At 37.3% G+C, this 27,600-nt stretch overlaps 1 protein-coding gene across 3 annotated transcripts in view; it reads right to left on the bottom strand.

Annotated features, from left to right (window-relative positions):
- Positions 1 to 27,600, bottom strand: part of Klhl7 (kelch like family member 7) — a 74,147-nt gene that overhangs the window by 40,063 nt on the left and 6,484 nt on the right. For all 3 annotated transcript variants that reach the window (XM_074065146.1, XM_020177971.2, XM_074065147.1), the window contains exons 2-4: positions 5,905 to 6,007; positions 5,114 to 5,207; positions 4,785 to 4,909 (exon numbers count right to left, since the gene is read on the bottom strand). In XM_074065146.1, the coding sequence (XP_073921247.1) occupies positions 4,785 to 4,909; positions 5,114 to 5,207; positions 5,905 to 6,007 (322 nt within the window). The remainder of the gene's footprint in view (positions 1 to 4,784; positions 4,910 to 5,113; positions 5,208 to 5,904; positions 6,008 to 27,600) is intronic.

Here is a 27,600-nt window from a genome sequence, read left to right as displayed (position 1 = left end):
CTCTTACAAATAAATTTAAAAATTTAAAAATTAATATGATTTCAATTAGGATTGTAGTGAACTTTTGGATGGCATTGGGGACAGGTAACTTCTGCAATATAGAGGAACTCCATTTTAGAACATGACATATGTGTAAGACCCTGAGTTCAAATTCCAGTACTACCAAAAAAAAATTACTAAATTTATTCTGACATAAACTTATTCATGACATTTAGATTTCTGTTACAATCTGCAATGCAAACACACAATTTCTCATATAAACTTTATATATTTCCCATTCAGTCTTTTTTTCCTAGCTATTTTACTTTTTTTGTTTTGCTGATTTTTAGTATAATTCTGTGACAGGCTTTCTTTCTCTCTAAGAGTTGGATTTCTTTTCCTGTTTCAAGTTCATGTTGTCTTCAGATTATGAGTTTTGTGTTTTTATATTTATACCACAAAGGCTCGCATCACTAATGCCTGATAACCAACTAGCATTTCCATCTTCTTTGTAAAAATACACTGACTTAATGACATGGCATGCTGACTCTCATGGTGAAAAGTGCTACATCTGTACACTTCTGTTCCACCAGAGAAATAATACTTCATCAGAAACTGTTTTGAGACTTTTTAATTTTTTTAAATATTAGGAGTAGATACTAAAATCACAAAAGTGCCTGTAGCATCTACTGCTATGATTTTAAGTTTGTTTCTCCTATAGCTTGTTAGTAAATTATGAGATTTATTGGTATTGAAATCAGTGAAACATTGTGGCATTTCTAAGTCAATCTTAGCTGGTTATAAAGTATTATTATTTTAAGTAATAAACTTTATTTTTGAGAGTAGTTTTGGTTCTCAGCAAATCTGAAGAGAAAGTACAGAGTTCCCCTAAACTCTTGTCACCACACACATACCTTTCTTCATTATCATCATCCTTCACCATAGGGGGGAAAAAAGGATTCTTTTTTGAAATACATTCATTGCTGGATTTCATTTTTCAAAGTTTTGTTAAATCAATGGTTCTAAATGAAGCTAAAGTTTCATGTATGTTTGGACATGTACACACATATTCTTTGTTCAGTGTTGGCACTATAGTAATCCTACCCCTAGTGGAATGAATGAGATGGGAAGCTTTCTACCCTAATCAATTGATTGAGAACAATTTAAAATAGCATAAACATTTGTCTGTTTCTCCTTGGAAGCTTGAAAGAATTATCAAGTCTGGAGCTACTTTGAGCAGGATGCTTAAATCAGGAAAGAATAAAAAACGTATTTGGAAAACATTTCAAAACTATAGATTTTCTTCTAAGAAATATCTTGGTTATATGCCAAAGGTTCTGACTTATTGTGTACCTATTGTCATATTTTTCTATATAACCTATAAATTAATTTTAAGTACCTCTTTAAAAATACTTTCTAAATGGAGCTTGGGGTGTAGCAAGTTGGTAGAGTACATGCCTAGCATGTGCAAGGCTCTGGGTTCAATCTTCAGTGTAAAAAGTACTTTTAAAATAATTCTTCAGTTAAATTTCCAAGTGCTGAGAATAGGGTTGGAGAAAACAGATATCCTTTTGTGGCTAATTTCTAGTTTTATTGCACTGTACTTAGGGGGTAGGGTCTGTGTCTCTTCTCTTTTAGGTGGTCCCATGTTTTCTGTTGCTGGTGATTTGTGCTTATAAATACTCCAAGGGAATGTGAAGACAATTTGTATCACAGGGTAAACAGAGTAAACCATTCTATGATATCTATCTAAACAACTTTGCATTATTCAAATTCTACTTTTTCTAAGCCTTATTTTTGAGATTTCTGAGCAATTCTGTGAGTTACTTGTTACCCTCTCAATAAATTCCCTTTCTGTTCAAACCAGCAAAATCAGTTTATTTTGCTTGCAACTAAGAAACCTACCCATATAACCCTATCTTGAACTTTCTTACCTCTCACTTGGCTGTAGTACTTCCTCCAATATTTTTCTCAAAAAGGATGTAGGTTATTAGACATTGTTTCCTTGTAACATACCAAATGGATGCCTTAGAATACAATTCTTTTCTTCTCCCCCTATCATTTGCAAATCTTATACTATTAACTTCTAACTTTAGGCTGCAGATAAAAAGTGTATTTTTTATCGCCATTCTTCAGGTCAAGTGGTAGTTCTCTTGATTTGGGCTAGCTAAACTTATCTCTGCTTTCAGTTTGGTTGTTTGTTGGATGGTTTAAACTGGCTTCATTCCATATCTGGTAATAGGCAGGCTAGTATGTCTTGTGGATGTCAGCTAGGGAAGCTCCTCTCTGTCCTAAATGGTCTCTAGCCTTCTTTTACTGGCAGAAGAGTTCACAGCAAGAAAAGAGGGCAAGTCCCAATGCACAAATATTTTTCAAGCCTTTGATCACATCAAATTTGCAACTGGCCATTAGGTTAAAGAAGTCACATTGGCTACACCCAGATTATAAAGAAGGAAAACAGATTCCACTACAAAGAACTACAAACTCACACTGCAAAGGGGTGCAATGGATAGGGAAGTGTGTTAATCAGTCCTTTATTGCTACAACAAAATACTTGAGAAAAACAATTTAGAGGAGGAGAGACTTATGTTGGCTCACAGTCTCAGAGGTTTTGGTCCATGCTCAGTTGATCCTTTAGCTATGGGCCTGTGGTAAGGCATGGCATTATGGCAGAGAGGAAATAGTGGGGCTTAGCTACTCACTTCACAGTAGCCAGGAAGCATAGTCATGAAGGAGCCAGGACAAGATATACCCTTCAAAGGCATACCCCCAGTGACTTACTTCCTCCAACCAGGCCCTTCTTGAGCAGCAGAGAATTAATGGGGATGAAAACTAAGATAAAAGCTCTCCAATTGGCTGGTAGTGACAGCTAAGCTCAGAACTTCACAGAAAGCAGGTAGAAGCAACTCCCCGTTAGTAAGGCTATACTTGGCTCAACTGTGGGAATGCAGTCTACACCAGACTTAGACTTACAGGATCAGACTCTTTTCTAGACTGTTAGGCAGCTTTGTAAACAATAATGACAGAAAATACCCAGAGGGCCAAGAGTAGTAGCTCCTAAATCCCAGTTATTTGGGAGGCAGAGATCAGGAGGATTGAAGTTTGAAGCCACGCCAGGCCAAGCAAAATGTTAGTGAGACCCCATCCCAACAAATAAGCTGGTCTGGTGGTACATGCCAGTGGTCCCCAGCTATGCTGAAGGCCATCAGTAGGAGACTCATAGTCTGAGGCTGGCCCTGGGCAAAAAGGAGATGCTATCTGAAAAACAAAGCAAAAAAGGACTGTGGGCATGGCTCAAGTGGCAGAGTGCCTGTGTAGCAATTGTAAGATCATGTGTTCAAACCACAGTATGGGGGCGGGGGAGGAGAGAAAGGAGGAGGAAAAGGGGAGGCAAAATTCCAAAATGCTCTCTCCTCAGGGTCAAAGCTAAGACATGTGTCACTATATCAACTTCCTAGCTGCTTTTTAGACATTTTTGCTTCTAACTGAACCATTCCAGTAGGAAATGTAGAGTGCTAGGGAGCTGGGGAAATACACTTAAGCCATCATCTCCACAAACTTCTTTAAATACACTGTGTGATAATATATATGGGAAATAAATTTAAATCTTAGGAATATAAAGCTCGTTGATGAAAGGAGTCTCAAACTATAGCCCAGAGAGATGGAGTCCCACCCCAGAATGTCTATTGCATAGATGGGACAAGAGACTAGTTGTTTATTTCCTATTATGGGGATCTTTTTACTATGTTGAACCACAGCTATCTTTTTAAAGGTTCCATCAGTATGTTCACCTGCCAACCTGTTTCCCCTTGCTCCATCTAGTCCAATTTTTCTCTGGATACTAGGCCAAATCTCATTTTAATCCCATTTGCCTGGCTTTTCTTCTTCTCTGAAATTACTCTGCTTCCTTTTTCCTTGCCTTCCCAGTTCTTTCCAAGGGAAGCCTCGGAAAAGAGTGGACAGAGGAGGCTTGCAAAAGTTGTCAAGCATCTCCAGGAGCCCTTTACCCCTTCCTTTGCCTTCTTGTCAACATCATCCCTGGGTCAAAGATCTTAGTAGCATTGACTAGATTCCTAGACTGCTCTTTTTCCTTAATTCCAATTTTCTTTCTTCCTTGCTTTTCTAGCACTATACCCTTCCCTAAAGTCTCTAAAATAGAGTAAGGCTATGAAAATGTAATTGTAACAATCAGATGTTCATTCATTGCCATTACAGATCATCTCAACAGAAGCATATCATTCTCTGGAAAACACTGATAGACTTTATCAGAGACTACCTCTCATCATCAAATACAAAATACTTGAGTAACAGCTTCAAAATGAAGAGCTCTATCAGTTTCTGAACTAGCATCTTAATTTATAATTTAGGATTTTTATGTTTCCTAGTACAAATCAGTATGTTTGACAACATGGAGGAGACAGCATGCCAATCCCAGATCCTTCATGTAATGACTACATGACTTCAGGCAAGTTACAAACATGACCTGTTTCTTATCTATGACAGAATTTAGCACACCACAGTACTTAAATAAAAGGAAACATTCATGTTTATCATATACCATACCCCCAATAAATGAAATGCTTGTTCTTGTCCTTGATATATGAAAACTCATTCTAAAAGTGATCATATAGTCTAGAAGTTTTCTAATGGACCACATCTTTAAGGTTAAGAGGATTCTTTTTTTTTTTTTCTTTAAAGCATCAGCTGGAGGTTTAAAAGGATTCTTATCACCATGTTTTTTTTCTTTATTAAAATACACAATGATAATTAAAAAAAAAAAAAACCAAGAATCTGTTATTTCTTACCAAGACAATTTGAAGCATCAACTTGTTCTTTCAAAAAATCAACACACATTTTCTTCACAGGTTCAATCTGGTACTGATTTGCTGCGTCTAACAAAGACTGAACATTGTTGCTATTCACAGAAATTCTGCAAATAAGTTAAAGTGAACATTAATTTCACATTTTTTATTATTTTACTACTACTGTAAATATACCCTCATATGGCATAGGGCCCTCAAACGCCTCCATCTTTAGTTTTTCATTCTAAAGGATCTAGAATTTGTTACAATAATGCTCTGCTATGGTAGATCCCAACATTACTCCTCTCAAACACAAATAACTCTTAACTCACCTAGCAGTATAAGCAAATTCCACAAGCTGTTCAATAATGTCAGGTTCAGCATCTTTGAGTTCTACTTCAAAGGACTTTGACTCAAGCATGTTAGCTAAAATCAAGAGAAGAAACATAAATAGCATCAGAACTACCAAAAGTTTGACCGACGAACTAGAGCATCTATGCTAGATTTAGGATTTCCCAATTCCTAAAATAATTTAGTAGCACTCTTAGACTACTATGAGCAAAACGCCTCTGATATAGCTGAAATAAACCTATGAGGACAATATTAATTATATAGCTATCTACTGCATACAAAATTCTCATTTCTCCTAGAAATCCTCATAGGTAGCTAGAACACCAAAGAGAAAACTTGAGGCAGATACATTATTTAATCTGATTAAGATCATAAAACAGTACTAAATATAGAAACCAGGACTTGGACCTAGTTCTCACCTTCCATATCTAGGGTTCTTTCTACTACAATATGCTATATTTTCTTTTTTTAGCATAACTTGGTAAATATATAATGTCATGAGATATTTCTACTCTTTTCTTTCCACCTGAAGTTAAGAAGGCATTTCAGGTAGAAGCTGTATCTTTATCACCAAGGCAATGGTCCCTTAGGGCTAATGAAGGAACATTTTTCCTTTGATCTGTAATCATCTGACCACTTTTCAATGTCTTCACTGTTCTATAGCCTTAAATTCTAAAATGCTTTAAAAAACTAGAAAAATTGGCCCATTTTCACTTAAACCCCACCTAATTCTCAGAGAAAACAATAGCATGCTTTACCTTAAAATACTTACTGGTAAACATTAAGTTAAAAAAATGACTGGCCGCAGCAAGGACGACACGATGAGCAGGTATCTTTCTCTCCTGGACCATGAGGATCACATCACACAATGTTTTCTAATCAAAAGAAAAATGTTTAAATTAAAAGGAGCTCATAAGGCCTAGTTAGCACTACACATACAGCAGTGACTTACCAAATGGTTTATCACTATTTTCTATTTTAATCTAGTCTTTTTCTAGCATAGAATCTGTATATAAGACATAGTCAAGAAGGACCAAAGAGTTGGCTGTCAAGCAGTACCAAAACTGGCACTGAGCTTCCCAACATTCAAAAGAAAAAAAAAAGTTCCTCATATTCAACAGCAAACAAGTCTACGAATCCTTCAGGGAAGCCAAATCTTTTATCCTGACATCAATTCTAAGGTATTTCTTATGGTGATATTTTCTGGTAGAAATTAAATGACACAATACCAATGCCCTTGACAATTATTCAAATATATCAATCTGTTTTATATTTATCTAACGTTGATAAAATCCAGATCATACACTGCATTTCCCAAGAAAGTAGCCTTCATAGGTTTCAACTGAAACAGGCACAATGTAGAATATACAGTGGATGAACTGAATGTCCCTTCGGCAATCTTTCCTTAAATAACTCTTCTCTCAAACACACTTCTGATAGAAGCTGGACAACAGTCAGTTTTAAATTGTAATTTCTCGCCAAGGCCAAAGTGGTGTCATGTCACTCTAGGCTGCTGAAAGAAGGCAGGTCAAGAGAAAACAATTTAAAAAAGTGAAAAAATGGTTGTTTTCTTAATTAACATACGTTAATAGTACAAGGGCATTTCTCATTGTGATAATTCCATAGATGCGTACAGTGTACTTTGAAAAAGTTCACCCCCTCTGTTATATGCCTTTAGGTTCCTTTCCTCTCCCTCTTTTTCAAACGGTATTTGGTAGATTAATATGCATAATGTTCTTCAGTCCTTTTCACCTCCTATAACCTTTTCCTCTTCCCCCTCCAGCTGATTCTTCCCAGTCTCCCTTTTACACTCATGTCCCATTATTATTACTATTATGAGTCTAGATTCTGCATATCAATGAAAATATGCAACATTTGACTTTTCAAGTTGGGCTTATTTCTTTCAACATGATGATCTTCAGTTCTATCCATTTTCCTGCAAACAGCAAAATTTCATTCTATAAATATATAGAATATATACATCCTATATATTCACGTCACTATAAATATATAGCACATTTTCCTTATTCACTCATCAGTTGTTCAGCACCTAGGTTGATTCCACAGCTTAGCTATTGTGAATAGTGCTTCAATAAACATGGGTGTGCAAGTGTCTCTCTTGTATATTGATTTACCATTTTTAGTTATTAAATTTTAATTTACTACTTAAAAAATTCATTGATTATTATACTGATTTAGAAATTACTGGTTTTTCAGTACTGGGGATTGAACTCGGGGCCTCAATCTTGCTATACAAGCACTCTGCCACTAGATCCGTATCCTCAGTTCTCATTTAAAACATTCCTTAAAGTTTGCTGTGGTCTCTGTTCATCAGGCACCAACCTTACAAGGTTGCCATTAAAGTCTCACTTCCACTGTTAAAAAAAAAAATTTACTGTAACCCTTATAGATGAATTTCAAGGAAAAAATAGTGGTTTTTGTCAAATAAAATATTCTTAATGAAGTTAAAGATATAATGTACAGGTTAGGATTACAAAAATTTCATGTCTACAATGTCTTAAGCACTCTCCTAAGACTCTGGGAATATGAAGTGAACAATATATTGAGAGTTAAACAAAACAAAACAAAACGTTAACACTCACAAATCTCAATAATGGCTTAGAAGCTTAGTGAATACAGCTCTTTACAAATTTTGAGTGTTTTACTACATTAGTATTTTACAACTTTTATACCTAATTATTATGTTGATAAAGGCCTACAGGCTAGTGCTTAGAAACTACATGCAGTTTGATAATATATAATAGCTAATGCTCTTTTTGCCTCCTCACTGGGGGTTCCAGCATTTAACAATATGTACTACCATTAGGAGGAGACATGTAATCAACTGCCTCAAATTCTATTCTTCATCATATTCCAAGGAGGGGATAGAAGAATGACTAACATTTGCATTTATGTGGCTTGTCAACAAGGTTCTGCAATCAGTCCCTCCCAGTGTGATTCTAAGTTGGCTGTGTAGATCTCTGAATAGACTGTGGATTCGACTATAATTGAGTGATGGATTTAAATCACTGAAAAGATGAAGAGAAATGGAGTTCTTACTATATGTGGCAAATCATCTTCTTGGACTGACTTAGTATTAAAGTCTCAATAGAGCCATAATATACCTGAAGTCTAAAAGAAAAGTTAAAAAGGCCTCTCTAGGAATTATGTTTGTTCAGAAAAGAAAAGAGAAATAGGATTGGACTTAAACACATATATAATTTGAATAAAGCAATTGAAAGAAAAATACCAGATTAAGGTAGAAGAAAAGGGAGATTTCCTTCCTCAAGAGAGACACGGCAAATTAGATCAAACAGCTTTGACAGGGAAAAAGACACACAGTTTGGCATAATTGCCCTTTAACTGATGGGACTAAAGGGGGGGAAATAGGTATTTCTGTTATTTATTTAAGGAAGTATGGACTAAATAGGACTTGAGAAGGAGTTCAGTAGTAGACTAAAATACTTCTCTCCAAAAGAGCCTGGATCTAGGAAAACTTTGTAAGGTTACTTTTTTCTTTTTCTTTTTGGTGGTAGTGGGGTTTGAACTCAGAGCTTTGCACTTGCTAGGCAGGCATTCTACCACTTGAGCCACACCTCCAAATCTTTTTGCTCTGGTTATTTTGGAAATACGATCTCACTTTTGCCCAGGCTGGCCTGGACCATGATTCCTGTATTTTAAGATTCCCTTCATAGCTGGGATGACAGATACATACCACCACACCCAGCTTTTTTTCCACTGAGATGGAGTCTCACAAACATTTTGCCTGGGCTGCCCATGAACCACAATCTTCCCAATCTTAGTCTTTTAAGTAACTAGGAATATAGGTATAAGCCATCCATGTCTATTTTAAGATTACTTTTGAAGCTAATGATTTTTTTTTTTAAATCAGAGGACTTTCCTTACAGACTAGGAATAATATGCATGATTATAAAAGTTCAAATAGATTTGAAAAGAGAAAAGGAAGAAGAATCTTTCTGGCATTATTAAGTAATTTTCAAGGTGATATTGGTATGAAGGCAGAACTGACACATGCTATGGGAGAACGTACCTAGGAATTTGTGGAGGTAAGACTCTAAGGAAGTGCACTAGATCACATTTCTAGGTAGTAAAGTCTTGCAGTAACTTTAATCCCAGACACAGACCTCTTATTTCCACTGTGAAAAACTCAATTAAGAAAGGCATTAGCCAGATGCTGGTCAGGAGGCAGAGATCAGGAGGATTGTGGTTCAAAGCCAGCCCAGACAAATAGTTAATGAGACCCTATCTTGAAAAAACCCTTCACACAAAAGGGCTGGTAGAATGGCTCAAGGTGTAGGCCCTGAGTTCAAGCCCCATTATTGCAAAATAAAAAAGAAAGGCATTAAAGGAAGAAGTACATCAATTAAACAAACAGCTCAGCTCCAAATCAAAAAGAAAGAAAAAAGGAGGAAGGTATTGTTACCTATGCAATGTTAAATTCACATGATAGAAAGAAAAAGAACCAACTTAAGCAGATTAACAAGTCAGCTGGGGGGACATTAAAAGGAACAAATGTGTAACAGCGGAAAATGAGACTAGAGACATAGTCCATTTTGGTACAAATAGGAAAGAGGAATATGTCTGCTGCTACTGAGTTTGCAAGGCTTAGAAAATTCAAATGGTGAAGGTCACATTGGTTCTATGGAACTATAGGCATTAAAGGAATCTGTTACAGGTCATTCTCCAGCTAAAAGAAATGGAGGTGAAAAGAAAAGAGGCAAGACTCCTCTAAGAGACAAGATTCACAGATATAAGGAATGTCTCACCAGGATAGGATCGTAAGAACAGCTGCAAACTATGCTTTGTAAAAGTGCCTGCTACAAATGTGGAACACTCTTCTCTCAAAAGGGAAGGCTGTCACCAGACAGAGCTCAGTCATTCAGTACTCAGTTGCCAGGAACACAGGGTTCAAAAAACGAGTTAAAATTAAGCTATAAATGTGCAGAATTGGACAAAAGGGAGAGAAAGGAAACTCTAAGGGAGCTGGTGGCTGCATCTATCACCCTGGAAAATTTCTAATATTTGCTCAAGAGTGTCATGCCAGAGAAGCATCAATACACACAGATGAAATATCTTCCTATAGATGGTAAGAGTAGTGTTATGACTAGCCTCTTGGTGGGTGATTCTCCCAGATGAGTTGAGTTTGACCATCTGAAGGTAGCAACACTAATGGCAAACTGTTAAAGCCAAAGCCGAGATCTGCTTTTCTCATGTTTTCCTTGGAAACCTTGTTTTGGGGTGGAAACAATAATGTAGACTAGACTCTATAGTAATCTATTAACATCTACACAATGTACTATAGAGATGGGAGATTTGCTTGTATCTTTTCAGGTTTGTGGGGGTAGAGAAAGTGATGTGCTACTTTTAAACATAGTAGGGCCCTTTGACATTTCAAGGCCTAAACCTTGAGCCACCTTTCAACTACCTTAAAACTGGAGAAATTCAGCTTTGGAATTGCTACACTAACTAAACCCATTCCAATGGAAGACAGCTCAGTCTGCAGATGTTGAAAGAGCTACCTTGAGTCACAAAAACACTTAAGCAAGTGCATTCTGGTGAGGAGAATGGGCCATATAAGAAATTAGGAAGAGCAGTTATTTAGAATTCAGTTGCCTTTAATTTTAATTCAGGAGAATTGATGTGGGAAATAATGAAAAGGGCTCAAAATAGTCAAGTTTAGAGGATTTTATGTTGCTAGGATGGAATTAGATGTACTGCTTTAAGCTATTATTCAATTCACTGCAGAACATCTATGGGTGAAACTCAAAAATCTGACATGGGAAATGGAAGTGCACTTCACTCTGTAGTTTCTCAAGGCCTGTGTTAACAGCTGTTTATCCATGCCAAAGCTTTCCGGAATAAAAAATTAAGTAACTTCCTAACTTGGTCTGTGGGGGATATACAGGTACACAAAAGAAAAGTTATTGGCAGAGGAGAGCATTTTTATTAAGCTTTTAAGATAGAACAAAGCATTCCCTCTCCTAAGAAAACAGAAAAGCTAAAAGATGAGGCAAAATGGAAACAAAATGTATAGCTACTTGGCCCAGCTAACTTGTACTGGGGATTTGGGATGGGGCACTGGTGGCTGAATTCTACCATTCAGTCCTTTGAGATTCTCCTCAGGGAGTTTATGTAAAGATTAACAGTCAAATGTGACAAAATAAAACACACTATGGAGTGAAGAACAAGTACTTAGTGACTCCTGATATGCACTGCTTTTCTAATAAAACAAAATTGGAAAATTAGGCTTTGCTCAAGAAGCCTATGTACACAGACCTTTTAATTGCTCTTGCACATCCCTATAACCTAGGTCTTGGAATCTTCATATTAAAATATCCTAAAAAGGGGGAAAAAAGAGGAATGGATGGATCCAAGCCCAACTGAGGAGTCCACCTTAACACAAACCTTAAATGTCCTACTTAGCAGATGGAGACCTTCAGTAGAAGAAGGTAGTTCTCAACAGAGAAATTTTACCACTAATAAAACAGCAATATCTTAAATTCTAACTCAAACTTGCTACTTCTCATTGGGAAAAGTTAGGAAAAGAATAGATATGAACTCAAAACATTTCATTATTTTTCTTTTGGATGAAGTGAAGGTCAAAAATGTTCTCCTCTTCCAATTCCCTTAACCCCTGTACCTCTGCTCCCAATGCCATATGCACAAAGACACAAACATCAGTGGTTTCCAAGCTTCTTTTTTAAGCAGCAGAATCCGATCCATTCTCAAATGATCTAATTTCATTTGGAAAGAGGAAGGAGGGACAAGAGAGAGTAATGGAAGTACCAAAAGTGCATTATGTACATGTATGAAAATATAATAATGAAGCCCATTATTTTCTATAATTAATATACAGTAATTTTAAAAAAGAAAAAAAGCTGATTCTCTACATGAAAAAATCTCATATAATTTATATAGACAGAATAGTTTCTTTTTTTTTTTAATTGTCAGAATGGTTTCTTTATAGCCAGAATTAACAGTCTGGAAACCAAGAATGGAAGGGGCTCCCTTAACTATTATGCTTAATGATTTACTCATAGAAATGTTGTTTCTGCACCAGGCATGGTGGTGAATGCCTGTAATCCCAGCACTTGAAAGGCAGAGGCAGGAATCTTGCAAGTTCCAGGCTTGCCCAGGTTACAAAGCAAATTCAAGGCTACCCTGTGATACACAGAAGGATCCTAAAACAAAACAAAACCACCACCACCAACACAAAAACAAAACAAACAAACAAACAAAACAAGAGCCAGGTATGTAGCTCAGTGGTTAGCGTGACTGTCTAGCAGTACCGGACCTGGGCTCAATCCCCAGCATTAAACAAACAAACAAAAAAATGTTGTTTCTGAACTTAGCAGTTGGTCTTTCTTCTATTGGGTTCTGTTAATTTAGTCATTTGGGGACCCAAAAGAGGAATGACTTAATCAAGCAATGTAAAAATATTTCCACAGAATTAGAAGTTAAGACTGACCTGACTCTGTGGCTTCCTCATTTTTCCTCCTCTTCAGGTAAAAACAACAAAAGAATTACATTTGGCTAGGTGTGTGACCCTGGCCATCAAGAGAAAAATTTGCTCTATTCCATGGGGCAGGATGTGGCTACAACTCAGGGGATCCTTGGGTACTTTCCGGTTGTTGGAAGAGTCCTCTATCAATCTTCTGAGTTCCTACATATCTTCTTAAACATGCCAAGAATGCAAGGTCCTGCCACTTTTTATCCAGACCATCATTTCTCAGAGCTGTGTTGGCAGAGGGACCTTAAGGGATGAGATGTTTCCCTTCTTGTAATAAAAGTAGCCTATTTCTTAAGGTTAGTGTTGGTTCCTTAGCTGCAACACAAACCCACTATGTGTGTAACATTCATCAGGGCTGCACATCACCCTCATAGCACTGGGAAGGCTAAGGGAACTGAGCATTCATTCTGACACTCATCATGCTGTGCTGTGAGAACAATCAAATGTGCTGTCTCTGATCCAGGAGTCTTACATCTTTTGCTAGCATTCATGAAACAATAAGCTAAGTAACTGGTCTGGTTGTAGCACAAAATCAAATCCCAGGTGCCATGCTGGTTCTGTCAAATCTAGTGGGACATTTTTGTTGGTGTTTGTTGTCATTACTGCTTTAAGCTCTAAATGTTCTTGAAATTATTTTTTACTTAAGACAGAATGTGTCTTTGTTTGTATCAGAGAATCCTAGCAGACTCAACTGTGATAATAAAAACACCAACAATATTTGTATGGCACTGAATAATTTCCACAGTCTTTATCTAACTTATTTCCAGCATCAGTAAGGTAGGTTAGTACGGTATAATGATACAAGGCTGAGAAGTTGTGACTTGCCCAATGTCACCCAATTAATAACAAGATAGAATTAGGATTCAAATCCAGATCAGTTTGATTCCAAAGTCCCTGTCATTTCCACTATAACATGCTGCTTCCCAAAGTAGTGACTAAAGACATTACTAAAAAGAGTTTTTATAGAACACACAAAACTACTTTGAAATAATTTTTCAGGATAAAAGCTTATAATATTAATTGTGATCAAGTTCAATTGTACTTCTGAAAAAAAAGCCTAAGAAAGAACTTATTCCTAATATGCCATTTCCTAGTTAATCAAAGTACAGAATTTATAACAATTAACATAGTTGACATATTCTTAGAAGTGTCTTTTTTTCTGTGTGGTAGCACTGGTGTTTTGAACTCAGGGCCTTACACTTCCTAGGCAGGCACTTTCTGCTTGAGTCACTCAGCCAGCCCCTTTTTGTGATTTTTTTTTTTCTTTTGAAATAGGGTATCTGGAACTATTTGCCTGGGGCTGGCTTCAAACCATGATCTTCTTGATCTCTGCTTCCTGCGTAGCTAGGATTAGTAAGCCAGTGGCACCCAGCTTTTAAAACATTTTTATTAACATATATTAGTTGTACAGAGGGGAATTCATTTTGACATTTCTGTATATGCTTGCAATGTACCTTGATAAGGTTCATCCCCTACCATCTCTCTCTCTCCCTTACCCCCTTCTCCCCCACTTAGAACAGGTTTCATTGTTCTATTTCACTTAAGTATACAATGTATATCGACCATATTCACCCTTTTATCCCCTCCAGTCACCCTTTCTCTTCCAGTAATACCCATCCCCTAACAGGACCTGTTTTACAATCTTCTCCTTCATTCTTAAGTCCATATTCATTGTTCAAAGGGGTTTCATGATGGTATCTTACCTGTGAGTATACTGTACTTTAGTCAGATTAACTCCCTTTATTACTCTCCCTCATCTTTACTCCCTATACCCGATTATGCAACAGCATTCAATGCATTTCCTTATGCCATCTCCCTACACAGATGCATTGTATTTCGATATTGTTCATAAGCTATCATTCTCTTTTGCTCTCCCTCAAGCCCTCCCTCTTAGAGTCCCACTGAACAGTGCCACTACTGCAAACATGTTTTATATATAAATAAATATATGATCACCTTTGTATTTGAGTACGCATTTATCTTTTGGGTCTATCTTCCACATGAGAGAAAACATACAACCTTTGGCTTTGCTTAACGTAATGTTCTCCAGTTCTATTCATTTACCTGCAAGCAACATAATTTCATTCTTCTTTATGGCTCAATTATACTCCATTGTGTATACACACATTTTCTTAATCCATTCATCAGTTAGTTGTAGGGCAACTGGGCTGTTTCCACAGCTTGGCTTTTGTGACTAGTACCTCAGCAAACACAGGAGTACCAGTATCTCTATTTATATCCTGATTTACAGTCCTTTGAGTATATGCCCAGCAGTGGTATCACTAGATTATATGGTAGTTCTATTTTTAGGTTTTTAAGGAATCTTCATACTGTTTTCCATAGTGGTTGTTCTAACTTACATTCCCACCAACAGTGTATAAGAGTTCCTGTTTTGCATCACTCTCACTAACATTTGTTGTTGTGTTCATGATGACAGCTATTCTCTCCGGTTGAGATGAAATCTTAATGTAATTTTGATTTGCATTTCTTTCATGGGCAGGGAAGTCGAGCACTTTATGTGTGTGTTGTCCATTTGTATTTCTTCCTTTGAGAATTGTCTATTCAGTTCACAAGCCCATTTTGACATTGAATTGTTGATCCTTTGGGAGTTAGTTTTTTGAGTTCTCCATAGATGCTGGTAATTAATACCTTATTAGAGGCATAGATATTGCTGGCAAAAATTTTCTCCATTCTGCAAGCTGTCTTAAGTCTAGTGACTGTTTCCTTTGTTGTGCAAAAGAACTTTTTAGTTTGATGCAGTCCCATTTGTCAATCCATTCTCTTAATTGCTGCATTACTGGGGTTTTATTCAGGAAGTCACTGCCTATGCTCCTATGTTCCAGTTTCCCCTATTCTTGTGGTAGTTTCAAAATTTCAGGTCAAAAGGTCTCTGATCCACTTTGAATTGCTATCAATACAGGAGGAAAGACAGGGATCTAGTTTCATTCTTCTACATATAAATACCCAATTTTCCCAGCACCATTTATTGAAGAGGCTGTCTTTTCTCTAATGTAGGTTTTGGGTGCCTTTGTCAAAAATCAAATGGTGTAGCTGTGTGGATTTATGTCTGGTCTTCTATTCTATTCCATTGGTTTTCATGTATTTATTTATATACCAGTACCATGTTGTTTTTATTGCTCTGGCTATGTAGTATAGTTTGAAGTCAGGTATTGTGATACTTCCAGTATTGCTTTTTTTTTGCTCTGAATTGCTTTGGCTATTTGCAATCTTATGCTTCCCAATGAACGTTAGGATTGATTTTTCTATCTCTGTAAAGAATGCCCTTGAAATTTTGATGGGGATTGCTCTGAACATGTAGATTGCTTTTGTTAGTACAGCCATTTTCACAACATTGATTCTGCCAATCCATAAGCATGGGAATTCTTTCCATCTTCTGATGTTATCTTTGATTTCTTTCTTTAGTGATTTATAATTTTCATTGAAGAGGTCTCTCACTTCCTTTATTAAATTTATTCCTAGGTATCTTTTGAGATTATTATTATTTTTTTTCTTTCATTTTTCTTTTATTATTCATATGTGCATACAAGGATTGGTTCATTTCTCCCCACTGCCCCCACCCCCTCCCTTACCACCCACTCCGCCCCCTCCCTCTCCCCCCCCTCAATACCCAGCAGAAACTATTTTGCCCTTATTTCTAATTTTGTTGTAGAGAGAGTATAAGCAATAATAGGAAGGAACAAGGGTTTTTGCTGGTTGCGATAAGGATAGCTATACAGGGCATTGACTCACATTGATTTCCTGTGCGTGGGTGTTACCTTCTAGGTTAATTCTTTTTGATCTAACCTTTTCTCTAGTACCTGTTCCCCTTTTCCTATTGGCCTCAGTTGCTTTAAGGTATCTGCTTTAGTTTCTCTGCGTTAAGGACAACAAATGCTAGCTAGTTTTTTAGGTGTCTTACCTATCTCTTTTGAGGTTATTATAAATGGAATTGTTTTTCTGATTTCTCTCTCAGTCTGTTCATTGATGATACACAGAAAAACTGATTTTTGTGTATTTGATTTTATATTCTGCTACTGTGTTGAAAGTTTTCATGATTTCTAAGGAGGGTTTTGGTGGAGTTTTTAGGGTCTTTTAGGTATAAGATCACATCATCTGCAAACAGGGATAATTTACTTCTTCCCTTCCTATTTGATTTCCTTTTTCCTTCCTCCTGCCTTATTGCTGTGGGTAGGATTTCCAAAACTATATTGAATAAGAGTGGGGAAAGTGGACATACGTGTCTTATTCCTGACTTTAGAGGAAATGGTTTCAGTTTTTCTACATTTAGTATAATGTTGGCTATAGGTCTGTCATATATAGCCTTTATTATGTTGAGGTACATCCCTTGTATTCCTAGTTTCTTCAGTGCTTTTATCATGAGAGGATGTTGAATTTTGTCAAAGGCTTTTCTGTATCTATTGAGAGGATCATGTGATTTTTGTCCTTGTTTTTGTTTATATGCTGTATTACATTTATTGATTTGTGTACATTGAACCATTGTTACATTCCTGGAATGAAACTGACTTGATGATGGTGATGATCTTTTTCATGTCTTGTTGAATTTGGTTTGCCAATATTTTATTGAGAATTTTTTTAATCTATGTTTGTTAAAGATTCTGGCCAATAATTCCCTTTTTTCTTTTTTTGTTGTGCCCTTGTTGGATTTTAGAATAAGTATGACACTGGTTTTATAGACTGAGTATTGTAGTGTTCCTTTCCTTTCTATTTCATAGAAAAGTTTGAGGAGTATTGGTATTAGTTTTTGTTCAAAGGTCTGGTAGAATTCGGCCTCAAATCCATCAGATCCTGGGCTCTTCTTTGTTGGTAGATTCTTTTATTATTTTTTCAATCTCATTGCTTGTTATAGATCTATTTATGTTGTTTATTGCCTCTTGGCTCAATTTTGGTTGGTTAAAAGTTTCTAGAAATTTATCCATTTCTTCTAGACTTTCCAGTTTACTTGAATATAAGTTTTCAAAGTATTCCCTAATGGTCCTCTGAATTTCACTAGTATTTGTTGTGATATTCCTTTTTTCATCTTTAATCTTATTAATTTGGGTCTTTCCCTCCTCCATCTAGTAGGATTGGTTAAGGGTTCACTGATCTTGTCTTCTCAAAGAACCAACTTTTTGTTTCATTGATGCTTTGTAGGTTTTTTTTTTTTAAGTCTTAATTTCATTGATCTCAGCTATAATTAGCTTCTTATTTTTCTAAAAGTTTAAGGTGCATCATCAGGTTGAAAGCCTTCTGTTTTTTAAATGTAGGCAACCATAGTCATAAACTTTCCCCTTAGGACTGCTTTTGCTGCATCCCATAGGTTCTGGTAGGTTGTGTTTTCATTTTCGTTAAGACTGTAGGAGCATTCTGACTTGTTCCCTGTTTCTTTGATGACTCACTGGTCATTCAACAATGTGTTGTTCAGTCTCCATGTGTTTGAATATTTTCTGTAGTTTCTTTTGTTGTTGAGTTCTAGTTTTATTCCATTGTGATCAGATATGATACAGGAAATTATTTTACTTTTCTCACATTTCTTAAGACTTGCTTTGTGACCTAGAATATAATCTATTTTGTAGAAAGCTCCATATGCTACTGAGAAAATGTCTGCTAAATCCCTTTGGTCTATTGTGTCTATTAATTTTGATGTTTCTTTGATTTTTTTTTTTTTTTGGTCTGGATGACCTATCTATACATGACAATGGGGTATTGAAGTCTCCCACCATCATTGTGTTGGAGTCTATCTGTGCTTTTAAGTCCAGTAGTTTTTTTTTTTTTTTTAAATGTAGTTGGGTACATCAATGTTTGTCCTTTATATGTTAAGAATTGCTGCTTTCTCTTGGTGAATTGTTCCCTTTACTAATATGAAGTGACCTTCATTATCTCTTCTAATTTTATTCTAAAGTCAGCTTTATCAAATGTGAGTATAATTATTCCTGACTGTTTTGGGGGTCTGTTTGCATGGAAGATCTTTTCCACTCTAAGCCAATGTTTGTTTGTGCCAATGAGATGTGCTTCTTGTAAGTACCAAATGGTAAGGTCTTACTTTTTAATCCAACTTGCTATTCTATGTCCTTTGATTAAGGAATTAAGGCCATTAGAATTCGGTATTAATATTGAGAGGTATGTAGTATTTCCAGTCATTTTGTTGTTCTTCCCCTCCACCCCCCGCAATGTTTACTTTCACCTATTCCTTGTTTGGTAGTCTACTTAGCATTTTACTGGCTGAGTCAAATTTCTTCATCTGTGTGCAGGATTTCCTTAAGTATTTTCTGCAGTGCTAGCTTGGTGGTCACAAATTCCTTTAGATTTTGTTTTGGAAGGTTTTCATTTCTCCTTGAATTAGGAATGATAGGTTAGCTGGATAGACTTAGTCTAGGTTGACAGCTGTTTTCTTTTTGGGCCTGAAATGTATCTTTTCATGTCCTCCTTGCCTTTAGAGTTTGCACTGAGAAATCTGCTCTTATTCTGATGGGTTAACCTTTACATGTGACCTGTCACTTCTCTTTTGCAGCTTTCAATATTCTTTCTTTGTTCTGTATATTGTGTTTTAATTGGCAGGGGGAAGGTGTTTCTTTTCTGATCCTGCCAGTTTGGTGTTCTGAAAGTCTCCCGTATCTAGATATCCCTCCCTTTGTCAAGATTGGAGAATTTTTCACTATTATGTTAATGAATAAGTTATCTATACCTTTATTTTGTATCCCTTCTCCTTCTTCTATACTAATGATTCATAGGTTTGGTCTTTTGATGGGGTCTCAGAGGTCTTGTATGTTCCATTCATATTTTCTTAGTATTTTTTCACGCTCTTTGACTAATGTAATCCTTGTCTTCCATTCCTGATACTCTATTTTCAACTTGCTCCATTCTCTTTGGCAACTTCCAATTGAGGTTTTTATTTGGGGTATTGAGCTGTTCATTTCAATTTGATTTCTGAATCTTTACTGATTTCCTCTTTCATATTCTGCATTATTTTTATTCATCTGTTTATTTGAAATCTCTTTGAGATCAGTTAGTTATTCATATCCTCTTTGAGCTCCTTCACTAACTTGTACATCTTCTCTTTGAACTCATTGATCATTCCCTCCTTTTTACTATTGTTTAAGTCCTTAGTTGCGGAGTTGCCTCTTGTTTCTATGTTGAGATTTATGCATCTGGGGTCATTTTTAGTTGAAGGTTCTAAGTTGGGGATTTCTGAAAGATTATTTAGGACTGGGTAGTGGCAGAGTTCTGGTGTTTTCTTGTCTCTACAAGGAGGGTAGGTGGCTCAGTAGTCAAACCTTCAGTTTCTGATCTCAAGATTCTATGTGCCACCCTGTTTCACACAGGGAGAGGAACCTTAGTTGCTAAAGCTATCAGAGTTGATAAACCTCAGCATTGAGATTACGGTAATCCCTAAAGAAGATCAACTAATACTACTGCTCTAGTATCTTTAGATGACTACTGGATGTTTGTGATCCTGGAAGACTGAAGGTAATGAAGATAATAAGGGTAGTAATGGGGGAGAGATAGAGGGAATTGTTCTAGTGTATAATATAAGGTATATAGTTTTATGTGGTGGACAGGGGTGGCAGCTGAGAGCTCTAGATGACATTAAGATGGGGAGATGGAAAAAAAATGGAGAAAATTGAACATAAACACAACAAAACTACAAAAATAACCTGGCAATCTACTTACCCACTAAAAGTATTGGTAACAAAGAAGGATTATGGATGGATAAACAGAAAGGAGAAAATATTAGGTACAGATAAATTCTGGTTGTAGATAGGAGGAAAGTTTAAATGGGGGAGGGTAATAGGAAAGGAAAACAGAATAGTTTAAGATTGAATACTGAAAGGCAGATTTTGGGGCTCGGAGGATGAGTACAAAGAAAGGAAAGGGGGGAAGGCAGAACTAAAGAGAAAATAGGGGACAGAGAATACAAAATTGCTTGTTTGAACATACAGAAAAAGAAAATACAAACATTTTTAAAAAATCTATATATCCCAAACTTAACAGCAACAAAAACAACATAAAAAATCAGAATTTTCTAATGCTTTTGTTTTGTTTTCTCCTCAGTGTCTGAGTCTTTCAGACAACTGGATGGCAGTCTAATTGGATACCTGACTCTGGAATGGAGTCTGCTGACAGCCTTGTGTTCCTTCTCCAGTAAGGGTAGGGAGTGAGGAGTATTTCATGATCTAAAGGAGATCTCTGGGAAGGATTCTGAAGTTTGGGCCTCAACTCACCAGTCTCAGACCATCCCCTCTTGTAACTTTCCCCTCTCTCAGGTCCCCCATTACTTACAGTCTGTTGTTATGGCTCAGGACACAGACTTTAGTCAGATGTCCTTTCTGAAGGCAGACTCTCCAGTAGGAATGGAAGCACTACATAGCAGCTTCTGGTTTCTCTACCACATCAGAGGCCTTGAACTGGCCCTGGTGCTGCAGCCACAGCTGTTGCTGCACATGCCAGGCCACTCCTTTGTTCTGGACCATGCCACACCCGGCACTCCATTGCTCTTCTATGGACTGTCACTCCTATTCCCAGGGTCCCAGCTGTTTTTCTGCAACAGGCTATGCAATAGGCAGCTTTCATGTTCTGGGATGACACTGAACATCATGGCTTCTCCTTCAGTCTGTAGCTGCTGCTGTTTTTTCCCGCCCTGGCCACATGGATCCTTGTTTTGTGTGTTTAATGAGCGTTCATGAGATGTTGATTATTTCAAAACTATTTTTCCTTGGGTACCAGCCTTCTCCACAGTTCTCAGGGTGAAGGCTTTGGTTCCTCCCAACACTCCAGCTGGGGCTGAAGCCACCACAACTTTTTTGGGCTTATTTATTTAAACATTTTTATTAGTATATAATACTTATACAAGGGATTTTGTTGTGACCTTTCTATACATACATATATTGTACCCTGGTTTGATTCATCCCTTCTTTTACTCTCTCTTTTCCCTCTCCCCCTTCTTAAAATGACTTTCACAGGTTTCAATGTTCCATATTCATACATGTATAGAATGCAAACTGTTTCTCTGTTTTGCCATATTTTTTAGTTGTCCCTCTTTTGTGGTTCTCAGTGCTCTTCCTCCCTTTTGCTCTTCTGTAAGAAGATTCTTCTTTGTTATCCACGCTCTTATTCATGGAGTCCAATGGCAAAAGCTTCTACTTCTCCACCATCTTCTCCACCCAAGACCCCATTTTCTTTCTTTCCTTTCCCCTTCTGGTTATTTTGGAAATGGGATCTCATGAGCTATTGGCCTAGAACCAAGATCTTCCTGATCTAAGCCTCCTAAGTACCTGAAGTACTTTTAAGAGTGTTTGTTTATTTGCTTATTTTGAGACTGAGGTTTGGACTCAGGGCTTTGTGCTTGCTAGGCAAGTGCTCTACCACTTACCACTTGAGTCCCTCCTCCCAGCCCTTTTGCACTTTATTTTTTTGGATAGGGTCTCATGTTTTTGCTCTGACTAGCCTAGACCATGATCTTCATACCTGTGCCTCCCACATAGCTGGAATAACAGTCACTCCCCCACCATTCCCACCTTATTTGTTGAGGTGGGGTTTTGGTTTTTTTTTTGGCCAGGGATGGCCTTGAACCGCAATCCTCCTCATCTCTGGCTCCCAAATTCGCTGGGATTACAGGCATGAGCCATTATGCCCAGATGACAGTGTCTTTCTTAAACGTTATTAATATCAACTGCATTTTTTGACAAGAGCTGAACAGAATGTAACTGACATGCTGTATTATTTATGTCCTAAAATATATACTAGCTATTTCACTGACATGGATCTTTGTAGTAGACACTAACTGGAGTAGCTGACTTACAGTTTCTCCCCTGTGAAGAACTGGCCTCAACATATAAGACTGATGATCCTTCATGACCATGTTGTACTACATGATTGTCCTATTTTCCATGCCACAGGAAATTGATTTAACATTTAATCAAAAGTAGGATTGTCAGCTATCCACCCCCCAGGATTTGAAATCCTCAAAGAGAAGCAGACTGTGAGAAGTCATGGGTGTCTTGAAGGCTAGAGAGGCTCTGGGCCACCCTGGTTCTTGTACTTCCCTCTTGATTGTCTCTCTTCTTAGAAGGGATGCTTAATTCAATTGTGTCACCTCTCAAGTTAGGCTTCTGTTCTCATTCATTCAACCAACATGTGGTCAAGTGTCATGATGGCAGTATGCACTATTTAATACTAGATTTTAGAGGAAGAACATTAGTCCCATTCTGGAAAGGCTGTGCTGCACAGGAGACAGCAACTTCTCCATGTACTTACAATTGTGTCTCTCCTGCATCCTCTAAATCTGCTTACCCCAACTCCCATTCCATTAAAACTTCACTTGATAAGATCACCAATTTTCAAATCCAGTTGATACTTTCTTGAGCTGTCTCTTCTTTTTTGTAATTTATACCTTGGTCTCAGAGATGTTATTCCATGCTATCATTTTTCCTTTCACGCCTTTATTATTGATGCACTTTACTTCCTATCCTTTAAAATCTTGATTCTTCAACATCAGTACACTTTTCTTCTTAGTATGATCTCAACCTCTAGACATGGCTATCTACTAATCATGTAACAAATATATGAGCACCTATGTAATAGATATTGGCAATACAGCACTGAACAAGACACAGTCCTTGCTCTCATGGAGCTTAGATCTGGTAGCAAGGACACATGTTAAAAAAGTAACTACTGCATTGACAGAGAAATGGTAAGTAGAAGAAGGAAAAGAACAGACGTTTTAAGAATATACAGTAGAGGGCCTTGACATAAACTAGGACATTCAGGGAAGAAGTGGAATTTAAGGTAATAATTGAAGAGTGGGTAGAAGTATTTCAGGAACTGTAACAACATTTATGGCTCTGGAAGAAAGAAAGGTGCTTGGAGTACAATGACTAAGAGTAGGGTGATAGATGATTGGAGATATAGATTGGGATCAAACAAAGCAGGACTTTGAAGGCCAGTTAGAGATAAATATTCATTATAAATTCACAACCTCAAAGAACCTCCAAAACCATGGACAGCCACCATACCATTTTTAGACTGTTTTCTTCAACCTCCAGCTTCACCTTCTTCCTCTTCCACGTTAACAGATGATACCAATGCTGGTTTTTCAGAGAAAACGCATAAAACTCTTCTATTCTTTTGATTTCAAATCCATCTACCTGCCAATCCTTTCATCCTTCCCACTTCATAGGAAAAGGAATGCTTCCTACCCCCATCTGAGATTAATCACATTTACTTTGGATTTCATATCAGGAATTATCTATCAATTACCTATACTGTATCTCATATTTTCAACCTATACATCTCAAATAAGTTCTTCCCACTAGTTTTTAAAAAGATTTATATCCTCATTTAAACAAATAAAGGAAGCAACCTTCACTTGACTCCCTTTCTTACTTTATAGCCAAATTTCAAAAAAAAAAAAAAACCCAAACCCGTTTTGATTTTCTCAAATCCTACTTACTTCAACTCATATCAATGATTCCCATCTGTCTTTGCACCAAAATAACCCTCAATACAGTCAGAAAACCCCCTTTGTGTTGAGACATCCTATCAGCTTTAGTTTTGCTCTTACTCTAACATCTCATTGACTTAAAAAAGTGCAGTTCTCCTTCTGAAATAATTTCTTCTCTGATTTTCAAAGCTCTTGTTTTTTTCCTGCTTTTCTGGCCATTCTTTCTCATTTCTAGCCTTTGTTTATCCTAGACTCTTAACTCTTTGCAGGTTCAATGAAGAAGTTGTTTTCTATGATGCAGATAATTCATAAATTTATACTTCTAACCTACAATCTTTCATGCCTGTCAATGCATTACATATACTTAAAAGTCCCATAGATATCCCAAACTGAACATATCTAAAACACAAATTACAATCCTTCCTCAATGTCTTGATTCTTGTCCATGTATTCCAGAATCCTAAAGGTTATAAGTGATACTGTGTATTGAATCCCTCAGTATCCAATCAACCACCAGCATCACAAAAACAACAAAAATAGCTAATGCTTATTCACATCTTTCTCATTATCACGTCCTGATTTAAGTCATCTAAACTTGGTGAATGCAACCACATATGGTAGTCATCATCACCAAGTTCTGTTGATTTTACCTAACTTTTTAACATATCACCTTTTCTTCATTGATATTGCTGTTGTCACCATCTCAGTTCAAAGGGCCATCAATGTCTCACTGGAGACACACACACATATGCACACAATTTAAAGATACACACACACACACACACACACACAATTTAAAGAGTCTAGAAAAAGGCAAAACTCCTTTAACTGTGTGTGTGTGTAAGGCTGGGGAATGAACCAAGGGCCCTCTGCTGCTAAGCAAACACACTACCTCCTAAGCTAAATCACCAGCTCTAAATTGATTTCTGAAGTGATGCATGAGCAAATCCCTAGCTCATGGGTGTTTTCCCCCTTCATGTTCTGTGCTCTAGTCAAAATCACCTTTAATCAATTTCTTATATTTGCCATTCTATAGTAAAACAAGTTTCTAGCCTCTACATGTATTGTTTCCTCTGAGAGGTTCTTCCCTCTTTTCTCTGCCTAGGTAACACTTACTCTTTTTTTTTTTTTTTTATTCATATGTGCATACAAGGCTTGGGTCATTTCTCCCCCCTGACCCCACCCCCTCCCTTACCACCCACTCCGCCCCCTCCCTCTCCCCCCTACCCCCTCAATACCCAGCAGAAACTATTTTGCCCTTATCTCTAATTTTGTTGTAGAGAGAGTATAAGCCATAATAGGAAGGAACAAGGGTTTTTGCTGGTTGAGATAAGGAAAGCTATATAGGGAGTTGACTCACATTAATTTCCTGTGCGTGTGTGTTACCTTCTAGGTTAATTCTTTTTTATCTCACCTTTTCTCTAGAATAACACTTACTCTTATGTCAGCTCTCAATTACCACTTCCTTAGGGAAAATTTCCTGATGGTTAAAACACCTATCCACATGCCTTAACAATACCATGTTCTTCTCCTTAATAATACCTACCAAACGTAAAATGCAATTTTACATTTATTTGTGTGCTTGCTTGTCTTATGTCTCACTCTTCTACTAAACTGTAAGCTGCATAAGGATAGGGCCTGTCAAGCTTTGCTTGTCATTACAAATCTAGAATCTAGCAAAATGTCAATCATACAGTGAGTTCTCAGTAAGTATTTAATTTAATGAAAGACTTAGGAAACTATTTACTATTTCAGCCAAGCTGAAATAGTTAGGGTAATAAATAAATGGTGAATAAAGAAAAGCAAGAAACTTACCTAACTCTGAAAGAGGGGAATGGTAAGACTAAGCATGGGAGGATAGGTATGTTGGTTGGTTCAAAAACTGGTGGTTGGTTGGATTAAAACATACTTAAAAGATATTCAACCAAGATGGGATAATGAACAATAAAACTTTGAAGGCCATCATCAAAGAAACCGAAGCCTAGGTGGAAGCATTGACCTTATATCATATTATGGTTTGGATACAAAGAACCCCCAAAAGGCTTAGGGCCCCTGCTGGTTGGCAATATATTGGAAGGTGCTGAAAACTTTAAGAAGTGGAGCCTAGCTGGAGGAAGAAGGCCTCTAGGGAGAGGAGACAAGTTGATCATATCTTGTTCCTGGCCCCTTCCTGCCTCTGTCTCTCTTTACTTCTGTCCACTATGAGAAGAACCTCCTCTACCACACACTGCTGCCACCACGATGTGCTATTAAAGAGCATGGGGCAAAGCAACCATGGACTGAACCTTCTGAAATTGTGAGTCAAAATAAGTCTTTCCTCCCTTAAAAGTTGTTTTACTTAGGTATTTTGGTCACAAATGACACTAATACAGAAAACTGGTACAAGAGAAGTATGGTCATTGCTATGACTAAACCTGACCATGTGGTTCAGAAGCCTTTGGGAGGAATTTGAAAGTTTGCAGATGGAGGCCACAGAAGTCCCAGAAGGCTATAAACAGAGCTTAAGGGGTGATTCTAATGGGAGTTCAGATGCCAATAGAAATACAGACAGTAAAGACTATGCTCCCAAAGTTTCAGACAGGAACAAGCACTCTATCAGGGATTGGACTAGAAGTCATTTGTGGTACATTATGGCAGAGAACTTGTCTACATATTGTCTGGTGTCCTGAGTCCTTAAAGGGTGAGTTTAAGGATGACAGACTAATATGTTATGGGAGGTTTCAAGGCAGCTCAGAATTCAGACTGTGGCAAGGCTATTGCTATTTTTAGCTATGTTTATGTTGAAGATCAGGAGCAAAAATTAGAGAAGACTTGCAGTTTGTCAGAAAAACTTGTGTAAAGTTGAGGCTAAGAAGCCATGCTTTCTGAATAGATTAGTGACATTAAAAATAAGTCAAGTACTTTGTAACAGGACAACTGGAAAGATGCTTTGAAGGCATCTCAGACTCCCCTCATAACAGGCTAAAGGTATGAAAGTAAAAATTCTTTGACTTTCCCTTGAGAAGAGAGCATCAATGTGGTACCCTGCTTAAACACAGTTGCCTAGGAAGTTGTTTTTCTAGGATTCATTCCACAGTGCTCACACCCAGGCATTCAGAGGCCACTGCAGCTCTAGTTCAAGGGGGGCACAGCAATCACTTAAGCTAAAGGCAGATTTAGGCATCATCCATATGATGCTATTTTGTAGGCAGGCAGAACACAAGGGTTACAGGGTCATAGAGACCTCTACCCAGATTTCAAAGGAAAGACCAGGCATTATATGATAGGATTGGAGTCTCTTGCAAGCAGCTTTGAGAAGTTGATGCAAAATACTGTGAGGGTGAAGCCTAAGCTGCAATGGAGACCCCACAGAAACATAGAACATCTGGAAAGTAACAGGCAGTGAGCAGAGCCAGCCCAAGAGATAGCTATGTGGACTGCAGCTGGCAAGGCCAGAGGAGGTAGGGCTGCCCAAACCCATCAGAGCTCACATCACACTACCACATGCTTTGGATGTCTGA

The sequence above is a fragment of the Castor canadensis genome, chromosome 2 (assembly GCF_047511655.1).
Source record: "Castor canadensis chromosome 2, mCasCan1.hap1v2, whole genome shotgun sequence".
Lineage (NCBI taxonomy): Eukaryota > Metazoa > Chordata > Mammalia > Rodentia > Castoridae > Castor > Castor canadensis.
The sequence above is the reverse complement of the archived record's forward strand: the minus strand, read 5'-3'. Positions and strand labels throughout refer to the sequence as shown.